This window comes from Ruditapes philippinarum, unplaced genomic scaffold, assembly GCF_026571515.1.
Source record: "Ruditapes philippinarum isolate M1 unplaced genomic scaffold, ASM2657151v2 ctg1795_1_1_1_1, whole genome shotgun sequence".
NCBI lineage: Eukaryota > Metazoa > Mollusca > Bivalvia > Venerida > Veneridae > Ruditapes > Ruditapes philippinarum.
Window position 1 is genome coordinate 151,699 of NW_026853244.1, and position 15,976 is coordinate 167,674.

The following is a 15,976-nucleotide window of genomic DNA, read 5'->3' on the forward strand; positions in this document are numbered from 1 at the left end:
GCTGATCTTTTCCAAAGATGGCATATTGATATTCTTGGTGGACTGCCAACTAGCAAAGAAAAATATAAATATGTTCTTCTTGTAGTTGACAGTTTCTCAAAATGGTCTGAAGCATTCCCTTTGTATACTCAAGAAGCAACTGAAGTCGCTTCTGTCCTTTTTCGAGAATGCATATGTCGATACGGTGCTCCTAATGTGCTCGTATCTGACAGAGGTCAAAACTTCCTCTCCAAATTGGTCAAAGCTCTTTGTGAATTATTTCAAATCACAAGATATTATACCAGTAGTTACAGACCCCTTCTAAATGGATCTGTAGAGCGCATGAATTCTGTTATTCTTCAAGCTCTCAGAACATATTGTAAAGGAAAACAAGATGATTGGCCAAACTTGCTTCCTTCGATTATGATGGCATATCGAAGTACCCCAGCAACTCAGTCAACTCAATACTCTCCTTTCTTTTTACTTTATGGCCGTGAGATGAGACTCCCTATTGATACTGCCCTTACTCCAAAAACAACTTTATCAACTGAATTTAGAACTCATCTTGCACAAGTTTTGCAACATTTAGAAATCTCCAGAAAAATAGCTGCTGAAAATATCAAACTTGCCCAACAGAAATACAAAACTCAATATGATAAGCGCAGTCAACCTGCTGACTTTAAACCAGCTGATAGAGTATGGTTATATTGTACCAAAGTGCCAGTTGGTATGGCACCCAAACTTCACAAGAAATGGTTAGGTCCATACTATATTACGTATAATGGCCCTCATAACACATACAAATTAAGAAGATGTTCTGACAATCGTGAAGTCAAGGTCATGGTCAATGCAACCAGGTTAAAGCATTATTTTGATCCATCAGACAGGCCAACAAACCCACCATCAGGTTATGAAAATCTGACAGAATCATTAAATGCTGAAGAAATGCCCCAGATTGATTCTGAAGTCCCTCCTACAGCTCAAACTAAGACTCCCAATGAGAAAATGTCAGAAAAGGATAAACAAACTGACAAAAATAAGAAATCCAAAGCTAAACATAGCAATAAAGAGACAAATAAAACTATCCCTAGATCTGATACTGTTAACAAACCCCAGGAACAACAAGTTCAAGGTCAAAGTACTTCATCGGATGAGACAAATAATCAGCCAGATCCAACACCAAGTACATCAACAGAAACAAGCCCATCTGATAATCAAACTCCAACCTCCAAATCAAAACTCTTTTCTGTTGATGAAATTGATAAAATTATTTCCTCCCAACGCAGCAAAAATATCCTTTACTATCGGATCAAATGGAAAGACCCACAAAAATCTAGTACATGGGAATATGCCTCTACAATACCAGAAGTCTTCATCAGAGACTATCATGTAAACAGAACTATGTCTGGTAAAAAGAGAAAGAAGCCATTACAACATACACATCAATTTTTCAAAACTTTGCCTGGCATAAATCTTCTTTCTTATGATAGGAAACATAAAACTGTCCGTGATAGCTATGTCATAGGTTACACAGAAACTTATGATCTATCAAACCAACGTCTGATTTACAATGAGATAGGTAAAGATCTCTCACACAGTGGTATACCATTCAAAATTTCAGAAAGGAAACGAATATTGCAACCCTACCTCAATATTTTATATGACCAATTAAAGCATGTTGATTTTGCCAATTGGCATAGCAATGTTGGTATTTTGAACAATGGTCAAGAAATTGAAGGGAAAATGATCAGAGGTGTGATAACATATGACTTCTCTCGTCCCCTTGAAACTACTTATTTCAAAATATATCATACAGATTCAAAACAACCTGTTTGGCTTCCATTTTCCCAAGCACCTGTCAAGTTAGTACGCCAACTTTTGTTTAGAATTTCGTCAAAAATCAAATGCACTGGTCAGCTTTTCAAGTCAACAAAAGGTCCAATATGGAAACAACCTTAAAAGTATAATTTATATTGCAATTATTGTAAACATATTAACTAAGAAAGAATTTTAAAAATGATTGTAAGATCATAAATGCTCTACTTTTGCATATTTCTAGTTAATTTCAGTCAAAAGTATATATTTTCTATACAAGTTTGTAAAAAAAAAAAAAAAATATTGTAAAATATAATTAGATTTAGTTTGTTTCTATTTTATCATAAAACAAATTATGTGGAGATTAATAATGCTGTTCAAGTTTAAAACATTGTATTCGATAAAGCAGCGGACCAATGTACCATAACAATGTACCAGTGAATGTTTGAATTTCACATTACCATTGTTGAAAATAAATTTAAATGTGTTGAATTTACAAATGTGTTAAAAATAAATGACATTGGACTACAAAAAAGGATTATGTGTCAAACAAATAAAAAAAAAAAAAAGTGTTCATAGCAGGAAAGGATGATTATACAAGACAGTCAAATATGAATTTAATACTAAATAATCAATCCAGAGACATACAAATTATTGTTATAGCAAAGCTAAACAAATTGTGTTGTGCAAAAAAAAAATAAAATTTTATCATACTATATGGAGAGTTAAAACAATGTTGCATAGACAATACTAAACCTCTACCATAGTAAATGTTACATACATACAAATATATTACATATGATATTGATTGAAAAAGAAATTTGTTAATACTGAAGTGGCTGACAATTTTTGTTGCGTATGTTCATATTGAGTCAAAGTCCACTAATGCATGTTGCATGAAGAAATATGATACAGAGTTGAGAAAACTCCTTAGAATAATACTAATATGTGAGATTAGCAATGTTGCATAACCTAAATGGTCATACTAAAATCTCAACATAACAGAAAATCAAATACTTATATATGAGTACAAAGGTACCATAAAGGAATTATTGTTGTATTTTATGCCGAAATAGGCCTGGCTTATCAATTACAGTCGCATATGATATATTAAGATAATGCCAAACAATTATGTATTTTTGTGTTTTGAAGACTTCAATAATTCTATTGTTGTCGCAAATTTAGCATAGGTAATTTTTATTACATTGTCAAAGACATATTTTTCGTGTCTAATGTAAGATTTTCTTTTTGAGATAATTTAATTTTAACATCAAGACTTATGTTTTAATTATCAATAAAGGAATACCATGTTAATTGCTATTTCTTCAAATTCACAATGATTTTTGTATATAAATGTGCACATTGATGAAATATTGTTGTATAATTATGAAAAACATAATGTGTAACTTACATGTAAATATAAAAAAAAATATATATATAAAAAAAATAATAGGAAGATACATATTGTAACTGACTAAGTGCTATTCAAATAGAAGATTTAAAAAAAATTGTAATTCCGAAAAAAAAAAAAAAACATTTTGAATACTAGTATGATCAATTTTGTATGTTTGTGTGTATAATTGAGGATCCGAACTGTTTGTATGATTTAGTATGTTTCTTTTATTGTATTCATTATGTTATATGACTATGATTGAGGACAATCATTTTATAAGGACAGGTGATGTGTAACATAGCATTTCCTTGTCAAAATGCTTTTACAAAACATTGATTATTTCAATATCCAAAAAATTAACTTTTACATTTTTAACAATCATTAAAAGAATTTCAAGTTGCATAAATATTTTGATAAAAATTACTTTTAGATTCTTAGCTGATAAATTTTACAACTATAGTATAAACATGTCATAGTGGTCAATAAGGAAATATTATCACCTTTTGATTTTAATACTTTATGGCTTAATTCTCAATTTCCTAGTCTTTTTATCAAACAAGCCATACTTGATTATCTTTTCACATTTATTGCTAATATAGCTTAAGGCTTAGTCACTATGACAACTCCTTCTTAATTTATATTGTTGATTTTTATATTTTGAATTAGTCTTATTTTTATTCCGAAACTAACAACATCTATAGTATTTAAAACATAAGCAAAATTCAGGTGCTAGCTGTGAAAATATTTATGTGGACTATATGATTATTTTGTATTTGAGAACTTTCAATGGGCTATAAAGAAATAAATGAAATAACATCATACTGGACTTTTGAGTTATAAAATAAGTCATCATAACAAAGAGGATACTGGATAATAATAATACACCAGTATCCCACACACACCTAACCAACCAAGGGTTTCCGTGTAGGGCGCTCACTACGCCAGCGAGTATTCCCCAAACGACCCCAAAGCGAAGGCCCTGCCGGTGACCCTTGGCTACAGATATTTGGAGTAGAACTCATTAAATTAACAGCTGTGATCTATTTAAAGCACTTACAGCAGAAAGATATTAAGAGTAGATCATATTAAAACTACAGCAGAGATCCATCTCAAGAATTCATGTACATTCACTTCACAACTCAAACACATTTTACAATTACTGTAAAATCATTATTATTCGTGGGGCACGAATTTTCGTGGTTTTCGTGTGTAGGTCAATCCACGAATTTAAGATCCAACGAAACTTTATCCCTAGAATTACTTCTAAACATGTCTCTATTCTTTACATGCATCAACGCTTTTTCCGACCGATTATTGTGTTGATGGTAAACAGACAATCAAGTTAGTGAAAGATTAAATCTATAAATAGTTTAGGTTTGCAATATTTAAGAAACTTGGAAAGAAAAGACGATTATATGTCCTCAATTTGCTGTCACAAATTTCGGTCGTATATACACATCACGAGACTGCTCGATTGTTGTAGGCTACTCGATTGTGTTACCAGAATACTTCATAAAACGAGTAAATGGGAAAACCCGTGTAATAATAGCGTAATGAAAAAAGCCCGTTTCTTTATTTAATCTTAAGAATTAAAAAAAAACTTTTTATAAAAAAGTTCGTAAGTTAAGTACATAAAACAATAAAAAAACAATCGCTAAAACGGGTGAATTGTCGTCTTTAAAAGATCCAGTTTAAATGAATTTTAATCTGTATGTGTTCGACTGCTATTCCGTAAACATCAAACACGCTGCCGACGTCAAGATCCGCACAACCCCGTGTTATTTACTCATATTAATTAATATAAATGCATGTAAATTTACACAGTCGATGTGATGTTGCCTGTAGTAACTGTCAAATATGGTGAGACAAATTCATGGTGTAAACTTTTTAAATTCGCTTGTTAAAACGTGTCAGGGGTCGTATAAATTATGCAATGTTTACATCGGCGAATCACAGGGGCAGTGTGTACAGTAGAGCTGCATATCATGACACAAAAATGTGTTAATGGCAGTCAATTTTCGGCAGTAACTGCTATCTTTATGTTATGCCCAGAGGCAAGGATTAGATTATTGACAAGCGCTGTGTGAAACGTCAAGATATGTACATGCGGTTAGTAAAAATACGCGGCGATTTAGTGAGATTATTTTTTCTTTAGGTTATTTTTTTTTTTTTTAAAGAAAATGAAAATCCACGAATTTATGAACCCACGAAAATGCCCGTTTTGATAAAACCATGAAATTTCATGCCCACGAATATAAGTGAATTCGCAGTACATACATTAAACATCCTATTGTACAAAACAATTTATGAGATAGAGACAACTTGAGCCGCATCACGACAAAACGAACATAATGGGTTTGCGACCAGCATAGATCCAGACCAGCCTGCGCATCTGCGCAGTCTGATCAGGATACATGCTGTTCGCTTACCAACCCTATAACAAGTAGAGAAACTGATAGCGAACAGCATGGATCCTGATCAGACTGCGCGGATGTGCAGGCTGGTCTGGATCCATGCTGGTCGCACACCCATTATGTTGGTTTTGTCATGACGCGGCTCGATTAATTAAAAACTAGAAATGTGTCCATAGGACACGGGTGCCCCCACCGCGCCACTCTTCTGTCAATCTTTTTACTAAGTCAAGGGAAATAACTCTACAAATACTGGATAAATCCACAAGCGAAACCCCAGGTGCAAATCTAAATATGCTGAGCAACCTGCCCATAAGGTTTAATGACTATGTCAAATCCTTTTTGAGTAACTTGAGACACAAGTTGAAAATTGCAAAAAATTTCTAAGTGAAGGGCAATAACTCTAAAAATACTAAAAATATCCACACGAAAATACCCAGGTGCACAACTACACATGCTGATCAACATTCCTGTAAAGTTTCATGACTCTAGGTCAAATACTTTTTGAGTTACATGCGACACAAGTTGAAAATTGCAAAATTTTACTAAGTCAAGGGCAATAACTCTGAAAATACTAAAAATATCCACACGAAAATACCCAGGTGCACAACTACACATGCTGATCAACATTCCTGTAAAGTTTCATGACTCTAGGTCAAATACTTTTTGAGTTACATGCGACACAAGTTGAAAATTGCAAAATTTTACTAAGTCAAGGGCAATAACTCTGAAAATACTAAAAAATATCCACACGAAAATACCCAGGTGCACAACTTCACATGCTGATCAACATTCCTGTAAAGTTTCATGACTCTAGGTCAAATACTTTTTGAGTTACATGCGACACAAGTTGAAAATTGCAAAATTTTACTAAGTCAAGGGCAATAACTCTAAAAATACTAAAAATATCCACACGAAAATACCCAGGTGCACAACTACACATGCTGATCAACATTCCTGTAAAGTTTCATGACTCTAGGTCAAATACTTTTTTGAGTTACATGCGACACAAGTTGAAAATTGCAAAATTTTACTAAGTCAAGGGCAATAACTCTAAAAATACTAAAAATATCCACACGAAAATACCCAGGTGCACAACTACACATGCTGATCAACATTCCTGTAAAGTTTCATGACTCTAGGTCAAATACTTTTTGAGTTACGTGCGACACAAAAGGGAACGGACGGAAGGACGGACGGACGGACGGACAAGGGTAAATCTAAATGCCCGCCACTAACGTGGGGGCACAAAAATATGGATATATTAACCTCTATAGCCTTCAGGACTATTGGTATCACAAGCCCAAAATAACATTGAGGTATTAATAAAGTTAACAACGTCTTCATTGCCGAGAGTATTTCTGCAGAATCTGTCTGAATCCTGGTGGTCCATACCATGTAGATATACCAATAGGAAACGAAGCTCTGTCTTTGCATCATTTAAAGCCTGAAGTAAATAAATAGATATATAATAATGCAATTTTTGGAGGCCAGTATCTACAAGTCTTAAAATGCATGTTACTGAAACACGGGCAAAAACTGAACAACAGTGTTGCATTATAATCAGAAACTGTATATTCATAACATCATGAAAAGTATCTGTTCACTAATAATAAGGTTAATAATCATTTAAGCATCCAGATAGCCTTGTCGGTACAACCACAGTATAAAGCCAATTGAATATGATGTAATAATGACTAGTAAAATCACTAAAATGTCTTACTGACCAAGGTGATGGCACCAGAATGCTTTTGTATGAAAGTCAAATTATTATTTTGTTTACATTATGCCATTTTTAGGACAAATAATTTTAAACTATTAAGTGCTATGACTTTTTTCAAGTGACAAGTATCTAAACATGCTCTAAAAACATTATGAAACTCATGCTTGCCCTTTATAAAGAAGTAAGAAAATTCCATTTTTATGAAATCAGGATAAATATGAAACAGATATTTTTTGTATGTAATAGTTCCAGTGTTTTTAGTTGAACAACAGTGATTTGGTTATCTATAACTTGTGCATAACAACATTATACCTGACTATATGAACCTTGATAGAACACAGGATGGTTTTCTCCGTACTTCTCATTATATGTTTGCAGGAACCGCACTACATCACCTACTGGGTCTGTTACATCTGAAGTGAGACTGAACAGTGCTTTAAGGTCTACAATTATATTATCTTGATATGTAAACTGCTTATAATGATGTGTTACAACCTTATCAGATAACTTGAATCATTTTTTTAACACAACACTCCACCTACATTTAGGCAAGGAATGTCAAAAAATTTAATAAATGGAAAATGGTACATGTGTAATTGTGTAAAATAAATGCAATAAATGGGAACAGGTTGTATGAAGTTAATAAATTGATAACACAGTGAAGTTTGTTTGTTTGGGTTTTACCCCACACCGACACAATATAGGTCATTTGGCGACATTCCAGCTTTACAGGTGGAGGGAGACCTCAGGTGCCCTTCCGTGCATTATTTCAGGCACGAACAGGCACCCGTGTTGAACCACCGACGTTCGGTACGCTAGCTGGATAGCTTCCTCACATAAAAGAATCCAAAGTCCCTGTAAGATTCGAACCCACAGCGATGAGGGGCAAGTGGTTTGAGGTCAACAACGTTAACCGTTCGGCCACGGACGCCCCTAAAAAACACAGTGAAGATTTATACAAAAGTTAAGTGATTTTCATGTATTTCCATGTAGCTGTGTGTAGACACGTTATTTGTCTATTTTTAGAAATGTCAGTGACTCTAGGAAAATAGAGCATACTTACTTCTTCTAGGATCTGGCCGCAATATTTGAACTGAAATCAAACATAGAAAGTTTTACCCTGTGAACTTTTATTTCAAAATGTATCAAATTTTGTACAAGGTAAAACAAAGCTTCTTAAAATGAAGTGTGTCCCACTTCTTCTGCACTCTGCTAAAAATTGTACCAAAACCTACTGTACAACTGAAAAAATATTTTTCAAAATTCAAGTTTAAATAATACAAGTAAATACAATTAAGATAAAAAAGATTTGAGTGAAGTTTTAAAATCAATATGATTCTAACTTCTTTCAAAAAAAATTTAAAACTGTATGTCAATTCAATTAAATTAATAATATAATTAAACAAAGGTAGATCATTTAATATAAAAGAATAGTAATAAAACATTAAACAACTAAATAAGCTTTCAACACAATCAAACTAAAATAAATGCATATGAAATAATCTTTGTGTTCTTTTATCTTATCTTGTCATTCACAAGGCAATGTATAAAGAACTTACATGCAAATCTGATGATATCTAACAATGTAGTGTAAACAAATCTGAATGGTAGAGTGATAATGTAATATCCCCACTGTACAATGCCCTGTGGTTGTTGAGCCTGCACAGTGAATATCCTGAAACAAAAATCAACCAAATATTAGACATTTATCACTAACAAGAGCACTGCAAAGCCAGCGAATCATCATTTAAATGCAAAAAAGTAGCCTCACTATGTCAGAGTACTGATTTTGTTCTGTCCCAGTAACTAGACACTGTGGTACGAAAAACTTTTTATGGTAATAGACATTTGGGCATTATCCATTAAAATATCATACAGCCCAAACAAATTTTAACTAGCCCGGAAAATTCTAACAAAAGTTGTGCCAAGGTTTTTCAAATTTACTTAAAACTGGAGAAAATAATGCAAAGTGATATCACTTGATTAACATTTATTTCTGATATTTCTAGGCAGAATGTACAGTAGACTGAAACTCAAGCCAGGGCTCACGCTGTCGGTCGCCATAGTCGCCATTTGCGATTATTTTATAAGATTGGCGATTATTTTTGCATTTTGGCTACAAAATCTGGCGATTATTTTTTACTTCCAACAGTGTTTATATAAGGTGTAAAAATCGATAATGAATGCAGTAGACCCAATTAACACCAGCGGGGTGCATTTAATTGAGTGTCAACTTTTTACCGGTCACGTGGTGCTAACTATATTGCCCGAGGTGATAAAATACATGCGAGATGTATAATTGTATAAGTACTTTAAAGATATTGTCCAGCATTTATAATAGCCATCAAATATCCGTCAATTAGCCACAAAAATCGTTTTAAAATTGATAAACTGGATATTGACTTAGCCAAAATTTACCGTGATTTGCAGTAATTGCAAATTTTGATATTTTTTTTTGTTTTAAGCTACTTAACTAAATCGCCAGTGGAAAACAATGGTAAAATATTTAAAAAGTATAAACTTCCAAACAACTATTTGCACAACAACCAAAATTGTGAATATTTCTTCAGAAAACAGGAAAAATCCGATTGTCACATATTTTCGCGACACCGATAATTTTGATATTTATTTAAAGGTGAAATAAGCTATGTTCTGTTTAAAAATCTTTACTACTATGGCAGAAAATTTGTATAACATTGGTGATGATGATATTTTTCAGTAAATTACGCAGAAAAAAGGCTGCATTCTGTAAATGAGTTTGCAAACTTGTGTTATTTCTATAGCTAATATCAGAATATGACATAGATAATTGACAGTGGTTATGATAAGCTGACAAAATTTGATTAGAACAAACAAGAAAGTTGTCTGATAACAGCATTATGTAAAGTTATAATGAATCTTTAATATTATTGTTGTACAGTAATTATACGAATTATAATGTTTTTATTCTGTTCTATAATAACAATTAAAGTTGTGGTTCTATTTTAAAAAAGGTAGTTATCAATATACACAAATGTGTCAGTTTATTTGAGAATCCTTATAAAACTGAGAAAGTTTTATATGTAATGTTTATTTAATCAACTGCTTATGTTGTTAATCGCTAAATAGTAAATAGTCCGCTAAACTTTTGGCTATTATTTTTTTAAGTTGAAAATATTGGCTATTATTTCATTTGAGCCAGTGTGAGCCCTGTCAAGCGTCATATGATTTCATTTAGCTTACCCCTCTGGCGTCATAGCTAATACTCTAAATAAAACAAGATATGTTTGTAAAACATGTATGCCCCCTATCAGCAGCCAATAAGTCATGTGATAAGGTTATTATGCATGACTTCTGACCCAGTGATCAAACAATTAATAAGGGTTATCAAGTATCTACTGGTCATGACCTTAACCTTTGACCCCTTGACCCAAAACTCAATAGGGGTCATCTGCTGGTCACGACCAATCATCATACAAAGTTTGAAGTTCCTAGGCCTAAGCGTTTTTAGTTAATTGATCAGAAACCGTTTTTACCTACAAGGTCAATGTGACGTTGACCTTTGACCACTTGACCCCAAAATCAATAGGTCATCTGCTGGTCATGACCAATCACTATACCAAGTTTGAAGTTCCTAGGCCTAAGGGTTCTTTAGTTATTGATTGGAAACCGTTTAAACATACATCGTCAATGTGACCTTGACCTTTGACCCTAAAATCAATAGGGGTCATCTGCTGCTCATGACCAATCACCATACCAAGTTTGAAGTTCCTAGGCCGAAGTGTTCTTTAATTATTGATCAGAAACAGTTTTTACTTACAATGTCAATGTGACCTTGACCTTTGACCCCTTGATCCCAAAATCAATAGGGGTAATCTGCTGGTCATGACAAATCACCATGCCAAGTTTGAAGTTCCTAGGCCTAAGCGTTCTTAAGTTATTGATCAGAAACCGTTTTTACTTACAAGGTCAATGTGACCTTGACCTTTGACCCCTTGACCCAAAACTCAATAGGGGTCATCTGCTGGTCACGAACAATCATCATACTAAAGTTGAAGTTCCTAGGCCTAAGCGTTTTTAGTTAATTGATCGGAAACCGTTTTTACCTACAAGGTCAATGTGACCTTGACCTTTGACCCCTTGACCCCAAAATCAAAAGGTCATCTGCAGGTCATGACCAATCACCATACCAAGTTTGAAGTTCCTAGGCCTAAGGGTTCTTAAGTTATTGATTGGAAAGCATTTTTACCTACAAGGTCAATGTGACCTTGCCCTTTGACCCCTTAACCCCAATATCAATAGGGGTCATCTGCTGGTCATGACCAATCACCATACCAAGTTTGAAGTTCCTATGCCTAAGGGTTCTTTAGTTATTGATAGGAAACCGTTTTTACCTAAGAGGTCAATGTGACCTTGACCTTTGACCCCTTGACCCCAAAATCAATAGGGGTCATCTACTGATCATGACCTATCACCATATCAAGTTTGAAGTCCCTAGGCCTAAGGGTTCTTTTGTTATTGATCGGAAAACCGTTTTTACCCAAGAGGTCAATGTGACCTTGACCTTTGACCCCTTAACCCAAAAATCAATAGGGGTCATCTGCTGGTCATAACCAACCGCCATACCAACTTTGAAGTTCCTAGGCCTAAAAGTTCTTTAGTTATTGATCGGAAACCGTTTTCGCTTACAAGGTCAATGTGACCTTGACCTTCGACCCCTTGACCCCAAAATCAATAGGGGTCATCTACTGATCATGACCAATCACCATACCAAGTTTGAAGTTTCCTAGGCCTTAAAGTTCTTTAGTTATTGATCGGAAAACCGTTTTTCCTTACAAGGTCAATGTGACCTTGACCTTTGACCCCTTGACCCCAAAATCAATAGGGGTATCTGCTGCTTATGAACAATAACCATACAAATTTTAAAGCTCCTAGGCCTAAAGGTTCTTTAGTTATTGATCGGAAAACCGTTTTTTGCTGACAAGGTCAATGTTGACCTTGACCTTTGACCCCTTGACCCCAAAATCAATAGGGGTCATCTACTAATCATGACCAATCACCATACCAAGTTTGAAGTTCCTAGGCCTTCAGGTTCTTTAGTTATTGATCGGAAACCGTTTTTCCTTACAAGGTCAATGTGACCTTGACCTTTGACCCCTTGACCCCAAAATCAAAAGGGGTCATCTACTGATCATGACCAATCACCATACCAAGTTTGAAGTTCCTAGGCCTTAAGGTTCTTTAGTTATTGATCGGAAACCGTTTTTCCTTACAAGGTCAATATGACCTTGACCTTTGACCCCTTGACCCCAAAATCAATAGGGGTCATCTACTTGTCATGACCAATCACCAAACCAAGTTTGAAGTTCCTAGGCCTAAGGGTTCTTTAGTTATCACTCGGAAACCATTTGGTCTACGGACCGACGGACCGACAAGTGCAAAGCAATATACCCCCTTTTCTTCGAAATGGGGGCATAATAAATTTGCATACCCCTCTCAGTCATTATAAATACCCCTCTCAGTCATTATAAATACAACTGACATAAATGATTCTACATATAAATTACTTTGGAAGATTTTGTGCCACTACCTTGAAAAAAATCAATATTTCCCTCAGTCATTGGGTATGTTATAACATTGCTAGACTGTTGGACTACGCTCCCTAAATTTAATGCTAGCCCGGACAGAATTTTACTAGACTGGGACTCGGGCTTTACCTATTTTTCGCAGACTGTTAGTAATGAGGACCCATGCTAGCCCCGACAATCCCATTGTATCAGGATTGGACTGTATTTAAAACAAATAAAGATAAAACATGTTACAGAAAGACAATAGACACTCGATCACAAATGAGCACACTGCTTTAACTTAAGTTAGATAATGTATATTCAGTGAGTAACTTTAACACTAAATGTTATATTGATTCAATGATATATTTTATTACTACTAAAACAAACATACCTTTGATCTGTGGGTTCAAGATTCATAGGAGGGGTTCTTGGCTCTTCAGGTGGTTCATTGAAGACTGATTGTCGACCTTCTTGTTCATTAAATGTGTCTTGTACAGCTACCTAAACGAACATCTTACGCATGTATTACAAACGTATAATTATGATTTTTCAGTGAAACACAAATTTTAAATTTACTTCTGTACAATTCGGTGAACTTCTGGCACAGCCATTGTACATGTTATATAACTCCTGGATATAATAATGAATTAAGTCTTTTAACAGAGCACCTGATACAAAGTATAATTGTTTTACAATGTATGTAAAAAAAATGTTATAAATCTTAAAATCTGGTAACTATGGTATTTTAGCTGCTGGTTCTTTCCACATAATAATATTATGTAAATTGTTAATTATTTTAGTTAAAAAGTAGCATAACTCCAAAAATATTGCTTTCACAATTATGTCCCTTGTCTCACAACTGTATTTTGTCAAAATAAGCAAGTATACCAATTTTCAAGTTGATTCCTTTAGAAATGTTTGGATAATGGGCAACATTAAAGTTTTTGCAAGACAAAAACAACACAAACAATGCCCTATACTATAGACCACAAGTCAAGGGTTTGCCATTTTCCTCAAAACAGACAAGCTAAAATTGATACAAAAACAGGGTTGCCAGCATCATAGATAAATAAAATTCCCTGACTTTTCCCTGACTTTTCACTGACCAAATTAGGTTTTTCACTGACCAAACCTACCAAACTTAAACGGTCTCCACCTCCCCTACACCCGTCCAATTCACCCCAGGGCTTTTTTTCCTTCTATAGCAGGGGCCACTATAAGACTGTTTCCCCAAAAAGAAATTCTTTAAAATCATGCAGTTTTCCCACAAAATAGAATTTACATCAAGTTTTTTCTTCCCCTTTTGCAAATATACCATTAATTTATCCCAAAAATTAAGGGCAGGGCTGCTTCCCCAACCTGTGAAAAAAAGCCCTGCACCCAAAAAGTTTTTTTATTGGTTTTTTTAATGCTTTTAACAATATGGTCAATAAAACATGCTTTATACATCTAAGTTTGGTAGTTTTGTGTTCAGTAAAATGTTTTTGATAAGATCAAGTCTGAAGCAAAACTATTATCTTGAGCTACAGAATACTGCCATAGCCAATATAATTAATAACAAGAGGGTCATGATGGCCCTGAAATTACTCATCTGAATATAAAAACTCTCCATGAACAAGAATAATTTTGACCCCAGGGCTTTTATTTGAACAAAGTTGGTAAATATCTAAGCTCTAGCTCTTTTGTTTTTTAAAAGAAGACTTTTTAGTTTTTATTATATATACATATAAGGAAAATCAATGAACCCCATGACTGGACCAGTTTTGACCCCAGGGCTTTTATTTTAACAAAAAAAACTTGGTAGACACTTACTAAAAGATGTTTCATGCCAAATATCACAGCTCTACCTCTTTGGGTTTTTCAAAGAAGATATTTCTTTTGTTTTTTACTATGTACATAAAAGGAAAATCTGGGGTGGGGCATATTTTGACCCAAGGACTTTTATTTGAACAAACTTGGTAGACACACACTAGAAAATGTTTCATGCTTAATGTCTAAACTTTAGCTCTTTTGGGTTTGTTACAAGAATTTTTAAGTTTATATAAACATATAAGGAAAATCAATGACCCCCTTGACTGGGAAAATTTTGACCCAATGGCTTTTATTTGTACAAAATTGGTAGACACTCACTGAAGATGTTACATGCTTAATATCTAAGCTCTAGCTCTTAAAAGAGGTGAACATGGTTTTTTTCCAGTTTTTACTTCATACATATAAGGAAAATTCTTCAAAATTATTTTTCCCTGACTTTTCCCTGACTTTTCCCTGACTTTTTAGGATTTTTATTCTTCACTGACCAATTTTCAAAATTCCCTGACAATTCCCTGACCTTGAAAAAATATCAGATTTCCCTGACTTTTCAAGTCTGCTGGCAACCCTGAAAAATGTTCTTCAAAACTGCTAAAAATGACATTTACATACTTCAATATCCCAATTATGTCTCTCAAGAGTTTGTCTACATCTGTCTATTTCTTCTATTCCAGTTAAATCCTGAAATATAAAACATTTATAAATTATATCTTTAAAATTATAATTGGTTTACCACTGTCAAAAAACCTGTATATGTAATAGGTCCAAATGATTTACATGACATAAAATACTAAAAGGAAAAAGAGCTGTCCAATGAGAAGAGCATTCCTCTTCACTTCATACAGCTGGATAGTAAATTGCTTATTTTCTAGATAAAAAGTCCTTTTGACCTGAAAATGCACGAGACAGACAAAACTCATCTAGATGCATCTATATATATTTCATTAAGTTTCAATGTCATAATTGAAAGACTTAAATCAAAAAGTTAATGTCATTTTTACCTTGACCTTTGACTGAAAATAAGACAAGTAAGACTTCAAAGTGGATATGAATATAAAAGTTTCTTTGTTAATGCATTTAAATGGTCAGTTATATGTAAATTGCCCATGTTCAATATTTTGTTTGTTTTGGTCATTTGTGACCCTCTGTATAAAATTATGGGGGTCATTTGACATTATGAAGGGTCATATTAAAAAAAGTAAAATTTACAAAAGTAAATCTCAGGAACTGTTTGATTTCACATGTTAACTTCAATTTCTCATGTTTTGTGATTGCAAACGAAAAATCTTCTAAGGAA

The 15,976-nt window shown here is 33.8% G+C and overlaps 1 protein-coding gene across 2 annotated transcripts in view; it reads right to left on the reverse strand.

Annotated features, from left to right (window-relative positions):
* Positions 1 to 15,976, reverse strand: part of LOC132736262 (FAS-associated factor 2-like) — a 30,930-nt gene that overhangs the window by 12,949 nt on the left and 2,005 nt on the right. The window contains exons 2-7 of one of the 2 annotated variants that reach the window (XM_060723364.1): positions 15,292 to 15,360; positions 13,262 to 13,371; positions 8,881 to 8,996; positions 8,385 to 8,414; positions 7,634 to 7,734; positions 6,868 to 7,045 (exon numbers count right to left, since the gene is read on the reverse strand). In XM_060723364.1, coding sequence (XP_060579347.1) covers positions 6,868 to 7,045; positions 7,634 to 7,734; positions 8,385 to 8,414; positions 8,881 to 8,996; positions 13,262 to 13,371; positions 15,292 to 15,360 — 604 coding nt within the window. Of the gene's footprint in view, positions 1 to 6,867; positions 7,046 to 7,633; positions 7,765 to 8,384; positions 8,415 to 8,880; positions 8,997 to 13,261; positions 13,372 to 15,291; positions 15,361 to 15,976 lie in introns of both variants that reach the window. The other variant, XM_060723363.1, reaches the window with a different exon arrangement.